Source organism: Heterodontus francisci, chromosome 26, assembly GCF_036365525.1.
Source record: "Heterodontus francisci isolate sHetFra1 chromosome 26, sHetFra1.hap1, whole genome shotgun sequence".
In the NCBI taxonomy this organism is placed as follows: Eukaryota; Metazoa; Chordata; class Chondrichthyes; order Heterodontiformes; family Heterodontidae; genus Heterodontus; species Heterodontus francisci.
The window spans coordinates 22,900,539-22,917,810 of record NC_090396.1 but is presented as its reverse complement, the minus strand read 5'-3'; the positions used below and the strand labels follow the sequence as shown (position 1 = coordinate 22,917,810).

The 17,272-nt window shown below is 43.1% G+C and overlaps 1 protein-coding gene across 9 annotated transcripts in view; it reads right to left on the bottom strand.

Moving 5' to 3' along the window:
* cacna1g (calcium channel, voltage-dependent, T type, alpha 1G subunit) overlaps positions 1-17,272 on the bottom strand; it is a 685,429-nt gene that overhangs the window by 169,131 nt on the left and 499,026 nt on the right. For 7 of the 9 annotated variants that reach the window (XM_068057908.1, XM_068057913.1, XM_068057914.1 and 4 more), the window contains 6 exons: positions 14,752-14,778; positions 11,507-11,600; positions 9,825-10,012; positions 6,870-7,316; positions 5,816-5,916; positions 468-591 (listed from right to left, as the gene is read on the bottom strand). In XM_068057908.1, the coding sequence (XP_067914009.1) occupies positions 468-591; positions 5,816-5,916; positions 6,870-7,316; positions 9,825-10,012; positions 11,507-11,600; positions 14,752-14,778 (981 nt within the window). The remainder of the gene's footprint in view (positions 1-467; positions 592-5,815; positions 5,917-6,869; positions 7,317-9,824; positions 10,013-11,506; positions 11,601-14,751; positions 14,779-17,272) is intronic. The other 2 variants (XM_068057911.1, XM_068057912.1) reach the window with 1 other exon arrangement.

The following is a 17,272-nucleotide window of genomic DNA, read 5'->3' as shown; positions in this document are numbered from 1 at the left end:
TGTCTGCCTTTCCATCTCTGTCTATCACTGTCTCTATTTATCTATCCATCCGTCCATGCATGTTTCTGTCTATCTCACTCTATCTATGTTCCGAACTCTTTCTCTCTCTATTTCCATCTTTCTATCAGTGACAGTTCAGGAGGCAGTCCCTGGAAAAGTTCCTACCAGTGACAGGGTATACCCATAGAATTACCTTTCCCTTAAATTCCAGATGAAACCAGATCAAAAGTGTCACACCACAAGTTCTTCAATGACCAACTACTTCTGGTTTGCTGTTATCTTCAATGTTCATTTTTAAAATTGACATTACAGTCTACGTTATGAAGGACTGAGAAACCCATTCTAGTTCATCCCACATTATAATTAGATCTTAGTCCTCTAACCTACCATAAATCACCCTGAGGCAGTCACTGTGAACATACAAATCAACCAGGCTGTAAAGAATAAGTTGGAGAAGCAAAACCTACTGCACTCTTAGGATCAATCTTTGGTCTCTCCATGGCAATAGTAATGCAGTTCAGGAAGATAATGACCAGAACAATGTGGTCGAACATCTTGTGTGAAATAATTTTGCTGCAAATGAGGCGGATCCTGAAAAAGAAAAATATCCATTTACCCTTTACACAGAACAAATACGGTAAGTCACGCGCATCACCCCACAACCAGTGACCAAACTGAGTAGACATTGCCTGACTCTATAAGTTCAAAATCCTGCAGGTTTTTGATTGAGTAAAGAATAAAGAGAAACTATTTCCACTGGCAGGGGAGTCAATAACCAGAGGGTACAGATTTAGGTAACAGACAAAAGAACCAGAGGCGACATAAGTTGCAGCGAGTCGTTGTGATCTTGAATGTTCTCTGCTTTGAAGGTCTGGCTGTGGACTGCACCATATCGGCATTGACAGCAGCAGTCTATCTGGCTGTTTGATTGGAAATAGCCAGGGCGCTGGCAGAGTGGCAAGGGTGGAAGGACGAATGCTGTTTTCCTGAGAAAGGACAACAGGTTTGTTCTCCGTGGAGCTACTGGCTGGTATGACATCTCAGCAACCTGAGTAATCTGTTGGAAGACAGATTGCTGGACTTCTCTGATGCCCTGCACGCCCCTTTGCACAGTGTAATCCACAGCCATGATGGCAACAGTCTGAACTTGCATGGCAGTAAACTGAGCTTGCCTGACGGCAGTCTGAGCTTCCGCTGCAGCACTCAGATATTGGGTGGCTGCTGCTTGTGCTGCAATGGAAGCTGAGACTCGGCCATCAGCCGCTGCATCATGGTTGGGTACACAAGTGTGCAAATGGAGTTGGCCACCACTTCAATGCTGGAAGCTTGACACCATCTAGGACAAAGCAGCCCACTTGATTGGCAACCCATTCATCACCTTAACATCTACTCTCTCCACCACCGGCACACTGTGGCAGCAGTGTGTATCATCTACAAGATGCCAAGGCTCCTTCAACAGCACCTTCCAAACCTGCGACCTCCAGTACCTCGAAAAGAAGAGCAGCAGGTGCAAGGGAACACCACCATCTGCAAGTTCCCCTCCAAGTCTCACACCATCCTGATTTGGAAATATATCACTGTTCCTTCACTGTCACTGGGTTAAAATCCTGCAACTCCCTCCCTTAACAGCACTGTGGGTGTATCTACACCGGACGGACTATAGCAGTTCAAGAAGGCAGCTCACCACCACCTTCTCAAGGGCAATTAGGAATGGGCAATAAATGCTGGCCTTGCCAGCAATGCCCACATTCCATGTATGAATAAAAACAATGTGCAAAGGCACTTTACAAAAAGGGGACTGGACCGGAAGCAGGAGTCTGTGAGGAGGTGACTAAAGGTATAGTTGGAGAAGGAGATTTTGTGGACGTTTTGGAAGCAGGAGAGAGGTGGCGATATGGAGGATTGTAGAAAGTGAATTCCAGAGTTCTGGGGCATGATGATTGAAGGCACAGCCACTGACTATGAAGTAGAGGTAAGGGGAATGGGAAAAACAGGGAATTGGAAGGTGCAAGCCGAGAGATAAGGTTGGAGGAATGAAGAGGAAGGCCAAGATTTATAGACAATGCTGAGGATTTTGAAGCCTTACACTGAGAATTGGAGAGCCAATGGAGGTTGGCGAGGTCCAAGGTGATGAGAGGTGAGGACTTAACAGGATGTGAGCAGAGGAATTTTGAATGTGCTGAATGTTAATGTCTAAGTTCTGCTACTGGATGTTAAATACCTAACAGTAGAAGGTAATAGGATGAACAGGTGTTGGGTGTTGATTAGTTAATTGTACAAAAATGTATTTATAAAGAAGAGCCAGCCAACACTGGCTGGGTGTTGTTAGGAGTGGAGAAGTAAGCTCTGTGGCAAGCAATAAACAGTCTCCACCAAAGCATCCTAGTCTCAGTGTCTTCTTCACAAACAGGCTTGGACATTTCTCTGACGCCGAAGTTTGTATAGGGGGATCCCTAAGAGGGTGATACAGAGCATTAGAGAAGCTGAGTCTAGAGATAATGGAGTAAAGATCTGATGAAAATTCACAACCTGAAAGGTTGGACAGAAGTTTTTGGAGGAAGCTGAAGTCCTGCTGTTAGGGGCAAAAGCGGGATCTGACCCTGCTCCAAGAGGCAGCAGGACTGAGGGGTGACATTTCGCCGGTGGCAGCCAATTTATAGGCTGTCCTTGGGACTGCCATCCAATTGAGGATGGTAGCCCACCCCCAAGAGGCTGGCAGCTCAGTAGCCTCACCGCTAGCAGTGGCTGGTGCTGAGGCTGTAGCTCCAGGATGAGGCCATCTCAATGGCAAGGTGCCCTTCAGTGTCTTTGAGGAAGCTGGGGCCAGGCAGGCAGGCGCAGGATGACCATTGCCACCAAGGGCCCCTTCTGTGGGCTATGGAGTGCCCATAAAGGAAAATCCCAGCCCCTGGGAATCTACTGGTCTCCCCATGTAGTGGCAGGCCCTTTTGCCCACTGGTGGGAGATGGCCCATAATTGGGCCATTAAGTGGGTCAATTGGCCACCGGGTGGGTGGCTGTGCCATTAAGGTTCCCACTGCTGGCAATATCCCATGGCAGCTCTCCTGCCTCACAGTCCTTCTCCAATTGGCTGGGAAATTCAGCCCATCAACTCTGTTTCTCTCCCCACAGATGCTGCCTGACCTGCTGAGTTTTTCCAGCATTTTCTGTTTTTAATTTCAGATTTCCAGCATCTACAGTATTTTGCTTTTGTATTGTTGTCAGATAGTACACTTAGCCATTACTGAAAATCTGTCTACATTCCACAGCTGGATAATTGTTATTTCTACAGGTTAACTAGCTTGTTAAATAACTGAGAAACATGAAAAGGAACTTTATTATGACTGACCAGTTTTTTTATTGGCAACAAATTTGTGTTGCATTAGACTAAATGCAAAAAGACTGCATGAACCAACGGTGCTGATTAGTGTACATTAAGAACTATAAAAGAATAAAGGCTTTACTAAGAGAGTGGTGAGAATGTGGAACTGGCTACCACATAGAGTAGCTGCAACAGTAATTGGTTTTTGCTGTAAATTCTATGTAATGCTATGTAAGATATTAATCCCATCTCTGCAAACTATTAAAGATCTAATTCTAGTTGTGTTTGACCATACTACACACTCCAGCAATTTTTACAAGCTGCACTCATTGATGATGGAGAGCATCCAGGCCACAATAAGTGCATTTCTGAAGCTACCTTCTGAGCCCTGGAAATGGTGACTCCTCACAAACCCAAGAGTCTAACCCCATACTGCAACTGGCAATTAAGATACTTCATGAATGGAGTGAACTTTCTTTTAGAACTTGATCCAAGAGACAAACAAACCTTATGCCACATATAGCACAATGTAATCTTTTTCCCGTTTCTGCACTCACTGCAGGACAAAGTAATTAATGGCCTCAATGTTCTTGCATGTTTAAAAAAAGTCTCCACTTTTAAATATGGATGAGTTCTGAAGGATTATCACTAGTTTTTTTTAACCTTGTGTATTATTCTTTATTTTATCCTTGCATTTCAGTTTATTTCTGCAAGTTAATGTGTACTGATAAGATATTAGAGAAACTGCCTTTCTCTCCCCTAAGTATTGGAAGACTGCCCAACAATGCTGAGCGACTTTTGCACCCTTCCTTTCTTAAATCACTGGTTTCATTGACAAACTAATTATATAAATAGAACAAAAAACATCCAAGGAGCCCTTGGAAGAGTTGCTTTTACCTTTCCCCCCACCTGGGTGCTGAATGAACATAAGTGGAGATACAGACAATAACACAAAACTCTGCTGCCATGTCTTAATTTGCATCAAGTCCAGTTCACCCATCATCCCTGTGCTTGCTGGCCTTCATTGGCTCCCAGTCTGGCAACACCCCGATTGTTTTCAAATCTCTCCATGGCTTTGCCCTACTATATCTCTGTAACGTCCTCCAGCCCTCCCACCCTTTAAAATCTCTGCATTCCTCAAATTTTCACCTCTTGCATATCCCCAATTACCATTGCTCCAACATTTGCGGCCATGCCTTCAACCATTAGGTCCTAACTGGAATTCCGTCCCTAAACCTCTCTGCTTCTGTACTTTGTCACTTCAAATTGCTTTGTTGAACAATAATTTTCTTTAATCCACTGACTGGAGATCTGAATTTATATTTTTGAAGAAAGTTAAAAAAGAACAGATTAAAAAAAATGACTTTGCTAGCAGCTTAAGATGACCACCTAATTTGCAACACTGTATCCTACATTGCAAGGCTTGTGAGGAGGGAGATGAAATGTCTGCTCATATCCCAGCAAGAACCAAGATACAGGAAGTTTAAGAGAACTACTTGTTCTTTTTAGCAAGACAGAAATACTGCTAACTGCTATGTTTGAATCACTAAGTGACTGTCATGACAAGCCTCTCCCATCTGTGGTTTTAAGTTGGTGTTTTCTCAGCAGCAAAGGAGAAGCTTCTGGGCTCTGACACATGCAGACCCAAGTGGGAGTCCCTCTCACTCTCTCTCCCCATTCCAGCTTGCAAGTGTCAAATCCTGCTGTTGACTGACCACCTTTCAATACTCTGGCTACAATCAGAAACCCCGCTGGAGGAAATCGTCCGCGTCACTGTCTCCAAGGACCCACTGAACCTGTTATCTACCTCTTCAAATTAAAAGCCTTTGGACCACCAAATTCAGCCAAATTACCAAACTCCACAAACTGTATACCCCTTTTTTTCTATAGACTCTAACTCAACCAAACTACCTTTCCCCACTCTCAAACCTATTTGTGTGTGTAAACTTCTAGTGTGTGTACATGAGTGAAAGTTGGCACGTAGTTTATTATTTTCATTAGGTTGGTTTAGGTACAATAAAGTTAACCTCTTTCTTTTTAACTGAAGCAAACCTGTTCAATTGGTTCTTGTTATGATCATAGCAAGTAAGTAATCAAACAACTACTGAATTGGCCAGTACATCCACTTTAAGGAAGAATTAAACTTGTTGTGGTCAAACAAGGAGAGGGAAACGAGGGAAGCCTTTCGACCCCTCCTCACTTGACCGTAACCACTTTAAAGGTCCGGTCTCTGTCTCTTTAAATCCTATCTCTTCAACCAAGCTTTGGCCACCTGTCGTAATATCTCCACATGTAGCGAGGTGACACATTTTGTTTGATTACCTGGGATGTTTTAGAACATTAAAGGTGCTATATAAATGCAAGTTGTGGACTAAGAGGGCTCCTGCTATTTTTTAAACCTCTTGTTCTGCTTTTACAAAAATGAGAAAACATTTTTAATGTCTTTCTGGACATCAGCTCCTTTCACTTAACAGCATTGTTTTTAGTTTCTTACTTGGACTGTGGTGGGAAGAGGTAGAGTGACCAGCCTTCACGCTCCTTGAAACAGGGTGGCAGCTTGGCTTGAATCCATGCCCGCAACCGTGCTCTTTTACTCTGTGGAAACAAGTCGGCACATGTCAGTCCTGTTGTCCGAATTTCAGCTTTGGTTTCATTCCCATCGCTGAAAATGGAAGGGTTCACTTTAAAGGTCAGTATTGGAGGTGGTTCCTGTTTTTCAGAGAAACAAACAATAATAACAAATTCTCTTGCAATTGATTACACATAAAGTACAAGCATTTGCCATGGATTTAATGAGGACTTCAAACTCCCGAATAAGTTATCATAAACAACACAGAACAAAATGATTCCAGATTCAATCAAATAGTTTCTATGTGGCAACATCGCCTGCAACTGTCGTCCTTGAAGTACAGAAAAGTGCAGGCAAAATGATATACTGACTATTAATTTACTGAACATGCATTACTGTTAATGCATTTGGTTTGGGAAAACTGTCCGATATAACTGATTATCCTGGCAATCTACATCTCCGACACTTCACGTGGCTGTCACTTCAAATTTATTATATTTATGTAGACTGTAGAAAAACAATGAAAGAACTTGCATCAATTTTCTACTGAGGAATGTCCACTCAAAACTAGCACAGTCAGACTCATATCAGAGTGAAGCCCTTATCAACCATGGTGGGAGTTTGGGGGAGAGATACAAATAGAGGGTGACAGAGAAAGCTGCAGACAGTGAAAAAGGAGGGAAAGAGAGATTGAGAAGGAGAGATGCAGACGGAGAGAGAAATGGGAAGAGTAGATAGAAAGAGGGAGCTTCCTCTCAGCATTTCCATGTTTCTATCCAGTTTACTCTCACTGTTCTGTCTGGAGTAGAGGAGAGAGTTGATGAAGGCACCTGTAGAGAGAGAGAGTAACAGAACTTCCATTCCCTCTGTTTACACCAAGTTCAAACTCATTTCCCAGAGGAAATATTCGAACATAATGCGCAGTTGATTTCTACCAAACATTTATTTCTTGTATTTTTCAGTCACTGGTGTCACTCACCATATCAATTTCATCTTCAGTGTGTTCAAACTCAGCTCTCTGATCATCCATGTGGACCTGGTGCAGTATGGTGGCCGGGGAGGATTTACCATTACAGTCCTGGCGGTCCATCGGTGGGACACTGCTGCTATGGATACTGGGGGATCTGTGAAGACTAGGTACCTGGAGGGTGTCAGGAATGTCAAAAGAGCCCTTTATCTCCAGAGATTCCAAGCGCTGAGGGGCTGGCCCTCTCCCATTACCAGCTCGACTGGCTCTCTCATCCTCTGACCCTTCGCCTTCCTCGGAACTTTCCTTGCCATCACCTGAGAGGAGGGACTTTCGCTCGCCGGATTGATGCTTGCGCTTCAGGCTTTGAGCTCGGCCAAGGCTGTTCCAGCTTGAGCGCCGGCTGTTCCAGCTGCTGGCTGTGCTCCAGGGAGCGTAGGGGGAGCTACGTGCACTGGTCTGAAAGGAAAAAAACACTGAATTAAAAGATCAATAAACCTTACCCACAGCCCAGGCTCAGAATGGGAACTCGGGGAAGATGCTGGAGAGCTCATAATGACCAGAGGACTTGGACTCTAGCAAGGTTCAGCATACTCAATAAAAGGAGAGTGTCAGGATTTTGATCGTTGTTGCTAGAGATCAAAAGGAAATTGCATTAATTAGTCTGTTTACATAGCTAGCATAGAGAAGGAGGGAGGGAAAGAGAGAGGGAAAGAAGGAAGGAAGGCTTGCATTTCTATTGTGTCTTTCACATCTGCAGGCTGTCCCAAAGCATTTTACAGTAAATTAAGTAATTTGTTTTTGAACTTCAGTCGTTGTTGTCATGTAAGGAAATACAGCATCCAATTTTCACACAGCCAATAGTAATGTGATAATAACCAGATAATCTCTTTTAGTGACAAAAATTGGCCTGCACACCAGGGATAGCTCCCCTTCTTCAAAATAGTGCCATGCGATCTTTTACATCTACATGAGAGGGGAGACGGAGCCTCAGGTTTAACATTGCACCTGAAGGATGGCACCTCCAACAGTGCAGCACTGGAGTGTCAGCCTAGATTTTGTGCTTGGAGTGGGGAGGAGATGGGGGGTGGTGGTGGAATTTTGAACCTCCCCTGAAAAAGGCTGGGTTTGGGTCGGGTGGGATGTTACAAATCTGAACCCTGACCCCAACTCACACACTTTCAGTTATAACAGAATCAGGACAGGGAACGGGCAAACAAGCGGCTCCCAGGAGGCAGGTTGTCAATTTAAATATTATAATAAGGTTGCATGCCTCATATTTAACTACCATTTAAAATTTAACTCTGGCTGGCCTTTCCACTTGACTGCTGGATCTAGTTTATTTGCTTCATCCACCCCCTACAAGTACACACCCCCTGTCATTTCCAATCTCTTTCACGAGGCCTCCAATATACTCTGGCCTCCAGTCTTTCCCGACTCTGGCCTCCTCGATGTTGCCTGGCTCCGCACCCCAATCTTCCTTCATCTCACCCCCTGGACTCGCCTACCTTTCCTGGCTCTGGACTCTGATCTTCATTTCCCCCACCCAGCCTTCCAAATCATCCCTGGCTCCAGACTCTGATCTTCCTCCCCTATCCCCAGCTTCTTCAATCTTGCTCCCTCTGCCATCCCAGCCTCCCCGATCTGCCCCAGCTCCATTTCACTCCCTGGTGTCGAAGGCCTTGCCACCCAACAGCCAGTTAAATTCTGCAGGACTTCGGGAACCCATTCTTCCAGGTTTCCTGACCACAAACCAGCCTCCCCACCTCGGAGTTACTATCCAGCCTCACACCCTTCTCAGGGGGAAAAGCGCCACCTACTGAGCCACAGCTCACACCACTCGACAGACAGGGATGCTCTGGAGGAAAGGAGGAAGCTACTGAAACAAGACTGTGCAGTGACAAATTCCTCCTTAATTTTCATGGTCTTTATAGTCACTAACACAATACAAAGGAGAGAAGACTGCACCAGCACACTACAGCCAAACCATTGGCACTTTGTTGGTGCTGTTTCAGCACAAACCATGCACTTGTCCGTTTGCTGCAATCCCATCAAAAACAGTCTCACCTCCATGACCCCTGTAGGTAAATCTTCCCATCAACAGGTCCTTGAGAAGATTTCACTATTGTGACCATCTCACCACAATGAATGCTTTCATCACTTCAAGGACCACTTTCTTGACATAAAGAGGACAGTCTCACCATCAGGGCGTCTCTTATCGCGTGACTGTCACTATCAGAAGCTCTGCTATAAACATATCTAACAGTTATAAAGAACTACGATTAACAGTAACTCCCTTCTTAATACCTTTTCTGACCACATTGAAGGAGATTGGAAGTGAAGAGTTATTGTGTCTGAGTTACTGAGCACGGCCCCACTGAATTCACATCAACGGTGCTATAGTCATTAAGGTAAAGTGCTTCAGAAATTGTGCTATTCCGAATGTGTGGCATGCCGATATTTGAATGGTCGATAACCATTCAGCACCCAATCTCACACTGTTTGGGTGAGGTACTAGGAAGACCACCTCTGTCCAAGCCGAGTCAGCGACTTCAGAAAAAGAGGAGAGAGAATTAGAAGGAAAACTGGAGGAGGAAGAAAGTGAGCAATGGCTGAAGATTTCCTCTGAGCTACTCTCGCTCTGTCATTGTAACTTTGCTGGAGATGCCGTGGAGATAGGTTTTGCGTCACATTTCTAGCATGGTTATGGGAGTGGGAGTGGGAGAGGATTCGGTGGAAATTCCCTGGCTGGTGTCATCGGGACAGAATCAGTGACCGATGCGACTAAGTCATTTTCAAACCATGAACGACGTGATGTCTCCAGCAAGAGGGAAGGAAGAAAGAGATTTTAGTGCAGCAACCAGCGATCCACAAGTTGCAAAATGACAGCATGAACAAATTGTGCAATCCTCAAAATTTAAAGGCCCAAAAAATTCTGCTTCAGAGAAAAAGGCAAAAAGGACTCACCGGTGACTTTTGCTCGTGGTAGTTGGGGTCAATTGATACGTTGCTTCCTCTGCGGGACTCATTGTACAAATGCACAGAATCACCACAGAGCATCCCCTTTGGCGTTGGCATTGGCGTGGCGTTGGTGTGGATGATGACCGGTGGGGTCAGACTGGTTTTGACGTCCACGTGGCCATTCACTGCCATCACTGTTGGTGACAAAAGTAACATTAATGCACACTGCTCTTGACCTTTTGACGCCTGCAATTTCACCTGTTCTTTTTCATTCCTTTTGAATGTTTCTGATTACTGGCACAGGGCTGGCGTTACCACCTTGCTGAAATTTTTGAATAATAGTAGGCAAAACATTCCGAGGCACTGTGTCGCTACTCTCCGGGATCGCCCCAAAGCCTCCAGGAATTAGGGACTAATATCTGGGGCACTGTTGCAAGCAAAACCGCAGGTGAAAAATCATAAGGGCATTAAAAATAATTGCATGTTCTTTTATTTTCTTTGAATGCTTTTTGTGTATTAGTGGTAAAAGTACCACACATGGGAAAAAAAGGCTGTTTGAGGGACAGTTAAGACTTATCCAATCGGATAATGAAGTATCTGTTCGCATTCTGACTGGGTGTAGGAAGGTGGTGCATTGTGAGGATGGACATGTGGGGTGACCACTGGTAGGAGTGCAGGGGCGGGGTGATTTAATGCACCAAGTAATACAATGACACTCCAGGAAAATGTTCAACAAGAGTTGCCAACCCCACTTGTCCTCTGGGCGGGCCTTGCATGTAAGTAGTTAACTTATCAAAAGATTGTGGGTACTTTGCCCACGATATTTCATTTACTCACATTAATGAGAGGAAAATCACTAGCAGCGCATCCATGATTTTCTTTATTGTGTCCCTCCCCCTAACCAAACTGCCACAAAATATGTGCTGAGGCCTATGTGAATATCGCTCTGTAACTAGCTACCAGGGGTGCTGGAGAGTGGATCAGGGTGATGTGCTCCTTTGGAGAATCACTGAGATTCTCCCTTGTGCTATCATCCAGTCAGGAGCTGGATAATGGCAAGCACAGTTGTCTACCCAACTCCTCCAGGGCGACAGGCAATAGCACAGAAGCCGTTTGCATGTTAAGTCCTGCTGGTGGCATGAAGCTTCAAAGAGTCTGCCTTTGTTATTTTGTTGTGGGCAGTGCACTGGTCCATTAATCTGTTAAAAGACTTGGCGCCATGGAGCCGTTGGATAGGCCAGTGAGGCCGGAAAGGTGCAGGGTAGATAGGCCAGTGGGGCTTGACTTGGGTTAGAGAAAAGGGAGCAGAATGATGAGCGGGGCTGTAGCATTTCATCAACATAAACACAAATAAAACCCCACTCAAAATTTGTGACGACAGGAATTCGAGGCTTCTGGGACTTCCCAATGCATATATTTATCTTTCTATATACAAATACATATATATAGACAGATGTTTCAGGAGTTCAAGTTACATACAGATTCCTTGCCAGTTTAAAGGAATCAAAAGTGCAGCTCCGCATCAATTTCTTAATACAGTAAACATCTTCTGAATCATATTAAAAGATTATCTTCTAGTTGCTTTCAAAAATATATGGATTTGTATAGCTGTTGTCATGTTTGATTTACCAAAACCATATTGAGAAATTTCTACCTTTACTTAAAACTTATGCAGCAGCTAAACTCACATGCGGTATTTGGAAGATCCTTTTTGCTGCCACTGTCATCTTCAAGGCTCTGACAAAAAAAGTCAGCCTCCGAATCTGACTTCGATATATCTCCCTTGAGTGAGAATGAAGCAGAGACTTAAGTTACGGACGCAAAATGGTGCAGAATTCAGACACAATCTCCTCAAGTTCCCAGTCACTGACAGTAATCTTCACAAAATTAAATGCTTAGAAGAAAATTGTATTTAATAATGCAAATAAAATGTTACAATCCTTACCTCGATTATTGGAAACGTCTTTGAAAAAGGTGTTAAATAGTTTCTTTGATTTTAATCTTTGAAATTGATTTTAATTTCAGCCGTGCAACAATTATTACAGCATGCTTATTGTGAGCAGCTCATGCAGCACAGAGTGCTTCTTGTTAACCCCAAGGTAATAACACAAATTTTAAAAAATGCTAGTTTCTTTTTTTCATCTTTTGGGCCATCTGTTTCTCCTGCCCTTCCAAGCAGTATTCTTTATCTGGGAGGTAAGACAGACTTAATGACAATAAAGAACATGTGCCTTTCATAACCTCAGGACATGCCAATGCACTTTAAACCTGTGAAATACTTCTTTGAAGCGTAGTCACCATTGTAATGTAGGAAACACAACAGTCAATTTGCACACAGCAAAGTCCCTCAAACAACAATGAGATAATGACCAAATAACCTCTTTCAGTGATGCTGGTTGAGAGATAGATATTGACCGGAACTCTTCTCTTTTTAGAAATAGTGTCATTGGATCTTTTACATCCAGTTAGGAAGGCAATCTCGTGAGAAAAACGGCACCTCCAACAGCGTTTCACTAAAGTGTCAGCTTACATTTTGTACTCAAGTCTCCATCATGAGACTTAAACACACAACCGTCTGATGTAGGTTAGATGAGAGTGCTACCTACTGAGGCACAGCAGTCAGCTTTTCGAATCAGCTCTGCAAAATTCCAGGTTGAAAAACAAACATCTTGTACAAGTGTTTTTGAAGACTGAGGAAACGACTACTTGTTTCCCCACTTTTGAAGATTATTATTGTCTCCCCCACCACACCCCCCACTCTTTTTAGATGTTCCTGAGCCATGCATGCTGACACTAGGGGGCATAATGTGACTTTCTAACAGTGCCACTTAGCACTTGAGCAGGGCCAGTTGGATGGTGATAGTTCTTCCTTCCTCTCTCTCCTGGTGCTACACCACCTTCTTTCCATCTCACCGCCTAGCTGTTCATTTGCAATACTTGCATTTCTCCATTTTAATAACCTCCCTTTTCCTAGCTTCACAATTTAATGTGTCATCCAGCAGATGTTAATCCTCCGAGGTGCAGGGCAAAATGGAAATGGTGGCAGCTTTCCTCCCATGCGACAAAGAAAAATCTGCATTTATGCCTTTCATGACCTCAGGCCATCTCAAAGCACTTTAAAGTACTTTTGAAGTGTAGTCACTGTTGTAATGTAGGAAACAGGGTATCCAATTTGCACATAGTAAGGTCCCTCAAACAGCAATGTGATAACGATCTGTTAATCTACTTTATAGATGTTGCTTGAGAGATAAATATTGGCCAGAACACTGGGGAAAACTCCCCTGCTCTTTCTTGAAATAGCACCCCGAGATCTTTTACACCTGTCTGACAGGACAGAGGAGGCTTCAGTTTAATGTCTCATTTAAAAGATGACACCTCCAACAGTTTAGCACTCCCTCAGTACTGCAATGGAGTCAGCCTAGATTTTTGTATTCTAGTCTCTGGAGGGGGACTCAAACCTATAATCTTTTAACTGAGAGGTGAGACTGCAACCAACTGAGCCACAGCGGACATCACATAACTAAACACTAATGAACACCTACTTATATGAGGTACTGGATGATGTCTTTAAAAATGATTGGATTCAATTAAGTGTGTAATGGAGGGTAAAGCTATAGAAAGCATCCAAGCTCTTCAAATCAGAAAATTAAAGCTTGAATATGTATTGATCTGTTCCTAGATTCATTTGTACTCATTATACACCAAACAGTAGACTTTCCAAATCCTCACATGTGATGAGGTACTTTCAGTCTGTGAATGCACATCAGACCATGGCATGTTGGCTTCATGCTAGTTTTCCAATGTGCATGCATTCTTGCATCCTATCATGTTGTAAAGCTTGATAAAGGCACCTTGGTATGGTAAATATTTTCTATTTTTTCCCTATTCTTTTACTGATTGAAGATAGGAATTGTACATGGGAGTGCTGGGGTCAGAATGCTAGCTTAAAAAGTGCTCTGAGCTCACCCACCATTGCATCTCCTAGACTCCCAAGCTCATCACTCACCCTCTCTAGATTACTTGGTAACCAACTCATTAGTTAGATCATTAAGACTCAAATACAAGGAAAACACGAGTAATCAAAAATGTTTTTTTTGGAAGTATACATCTATCTTTAATTTTGATAGTGATCAGGCCCCAATCTTTACAATGACAGGATGTAGATTATGCCATTGAACATGTACAGTAAGTGCACACCTCTGCGTACTCACCATTTTTTAAAATAAAGGACAGGTATCAATGAATCCAAAATGTCCATGGATTTGGGCCAAAATAACCAAATTTAAGTACCTTTGTTCTCAGTTTGCGGTATCATGTGATATCACCAGCAAACATTCCAGCCAATTACCTATCGCTTGCTTCCAACATGAGTTCAGTTTATTTATGTACTTTAGACTGCTTTAGTTCATTTTGCATAAATCTTCATATGCCAGTCTGCATTTCCTATGGAGTATATTGTACAGGGCTGAATCTAAACTTGAGCGGTCATTGCGAATTCTGAATAATGCCTCAAACGGTTGCGACTACTGACCCACCTTCTATGTGGCTCTCAGTCAACCAAACTGTAATTTATTTTTAAAAAATAACATAGCATAGGCTACTAATGGCTTGTTGTAATAATTGTTGCATCAGTAATTATGCATTAAAAGACACTGGGGAGATTGTGACCTTTGGTCTTTTGTGATCCACATGTGAGAGCAATCAAAGAGATGTCGGACTTCAGACTCTCATAGCCCAACAAGAGCTGCAACAGAATAAAGTAGCAAAACAGAAAAAGACAGCCGCCCTCATCCAAGAGCACCAAAAATCTCTCTATGGCTAGTGTAGCAACACCATGGCAGCGACATACCAACATCCCACTAGGCCTCACCAACCAATCACCTAAATTTAGCTGGCAAGCAGGCAAAGAATGCACGAGGTCTACATTATTTACCTGAGGTCTTTGTTCCTGTTTGACTTTCTAAACAACAAAAAAAGGGTTTATGAAAGAAAACTTTAAGTTAATGCTAGGTAAACTATTTATTTATAGATACAGCACTGAAACAGGCCCTTTGGCCCACCGAGTCTGTGCTGCCCAACAACCACCCATTTATATTAATCCTATATTAATCCCATATTCCCGACCACATCCCCACCATTCTCCTATCTACACTAGGGGCAATTTACAATGGCCAATTCACCTAACAACCTACAAGTCTTTGGCTGTGAGAGGAAACTGGAGCACCCGGCGGAAACCCACGCAGTCACAGGGAGAACTTGCAAAATCTGCACAGGCAGTACCCAAAACTGAACCCGGGTCGCTGGAGCTGTGAGGCTGCTGTGCTAACCACTGCACCATTGTGCCGCCCCTATCTAACACAACTGCTTGTTCCATTATATTCTGAAGGACTTGGGAGATGCACAGGAAATACGGGTGCTCAGAGGAAACTGTGTTGAGTTTGCTTAGATCCAGGTGGAAGAGAAATTGAACAAAAGCACGATGGGTGGAGGACACAAGTGTTATTTGGTCAGGAATGGGGAGAGAGTCAAACTGTTCCTCACACAGTTGAAGAGACTTGGGTGTTTTTCAAAACATATTTCAAATATTTCTAAATTCTCTCTTAAATCCATTTAATTGATGTCGGTTGCACTAGAATGTGTAAAATAATTATATAGTCAGCCTTGATGATTGAGGTAAGTGTGCTTAATCTGAATACTTAGAGATGGATCTCTGTATTTGTAATTCCTTCTGTTCTTTTGTGATTTTCTGTAATCCATGGAGGACCACAGGTCACTCACAGACCACAAATGGGCAGACAAGCCTGCAACAAATATCCAAACAACCTGTATCTCTTCAGATTCTTTGTCAATTGTAGACCTAGAGAATAACTGTACTCTACTAAAGTCATGAAGAAAAGAATTAAGTACTTTTGGTGAGAGAGACTCATTCTGGTGGTCAGATCATGGTTATTCTTTGTTACGGAACTAAGAACTAACTTGAATAATGCAGCAAGTGGTCTACAATGATAGATCTGGAGGAATGTTTAGTACAATCCTAAATCCCCTCTTGATACCTTTTTCCCAATCACTGCCATATAGTTTACGCCACCCTCTGCCATGCCACCTGCACACTCACTGCTTTCAAATATCAGTTTTATTTCATAGCCAGTTGTAAGATAGCACAGGCAATTTATGACAACATTAAAAAAAAGTAAACCCTTCTTTTCCATTTAATTTCTTAGTTACTTGTCCTGTTCTCTCTTTGGTAAATCAGTAGGAGTGCAGGACATACTGTGCAGCCAAAATGTACCTATTAACACTTTGGAATAAAGTAAGAATGTTTCTCAGCATGTATTGCAGCCATGGCTGTGATGACTATCATCATACTGCTACCTTTAAAGGACTGCCAACTGCAATGTCTGATTGCATGATAGTGTAAAACAGAAGTTACAAAGAAGAAGGTGTCTCAGATTGGGATCTTTCAGCAAACAGACCCACAGTTCCCCTGGACTCACAGTAATTAAGTTACGTTGTTGTGTCCTGCCGTATTTATGAAAAATTAGAAATACTATCCTAAATGAGAAAAAAGTGGCAACTGCAGGGAAGCCTATCTCTTGGCAGAGTGTGAGTAGAAAAAAAGTCCAGTCATCAGAGATAAAAGTCTAAAATCAACTTCAATCCTTTCAATGTATAAATGTGCTCTAAGGACGAATGGAATCCATTCAAAACCATTTCCAGTGTCAGGCTTCACACTCCCCGAAGTTTCATTTGAACTCCAAGGTCAGGCGCCAAAGGTGTCACTGGACTGTAGCAACTCCATCAGCCACACTGGGGCCCCTCCTCAGTTGGATATTGGACAAGCAGTTGGACAACATAGAGGTAGTGGTGGGGTCAAGAGATGTTTTGGTGGGGGGGGGGGGGGGCAGGGGGGCAGGGGAGGGTAGTGGGGGTCAAATAATTAAAGCATCTACTTTAAAATATTTGAAACATAGAAAATCTGAAGGCCTGTAAAGAATTTTGGTCCAAGTAATCTGTCTTATAGCAGTTATAACTGATAATGTCTTGTCCATTTTGACCATGAACCTAGGTTTGCCCCCACATACTCCCTTGTTAAGCTATTGTAATAACTGGCCACCTTCAGAGAAGTCATGCTTTCTTATGTCTCACCCAAATCTACCTTGTTTCAGATTATGCTTGTGTCTCATCTCTCTGCATTCCAAAATTTAATCAATATCCCCATGCCTTATTAATTTGAATATCTCAACAATAATGTGTATTTACATAGCACCTTTATTGTAAAAAATACCCCAAGGCACTTCACAGAGCTGTAATCAGACAAACATGGGGGCTGAGCCAAAGAAGGCAGTATTAGGAGGGGTGACTAAAAGCTGTGTTCTAGGGGAGATTATAGGGGTGGAGGAGGTTAAAAGATAGGGAGGGCAAGGCCATGAAGGGATTCAAACATGAGGTGGAGA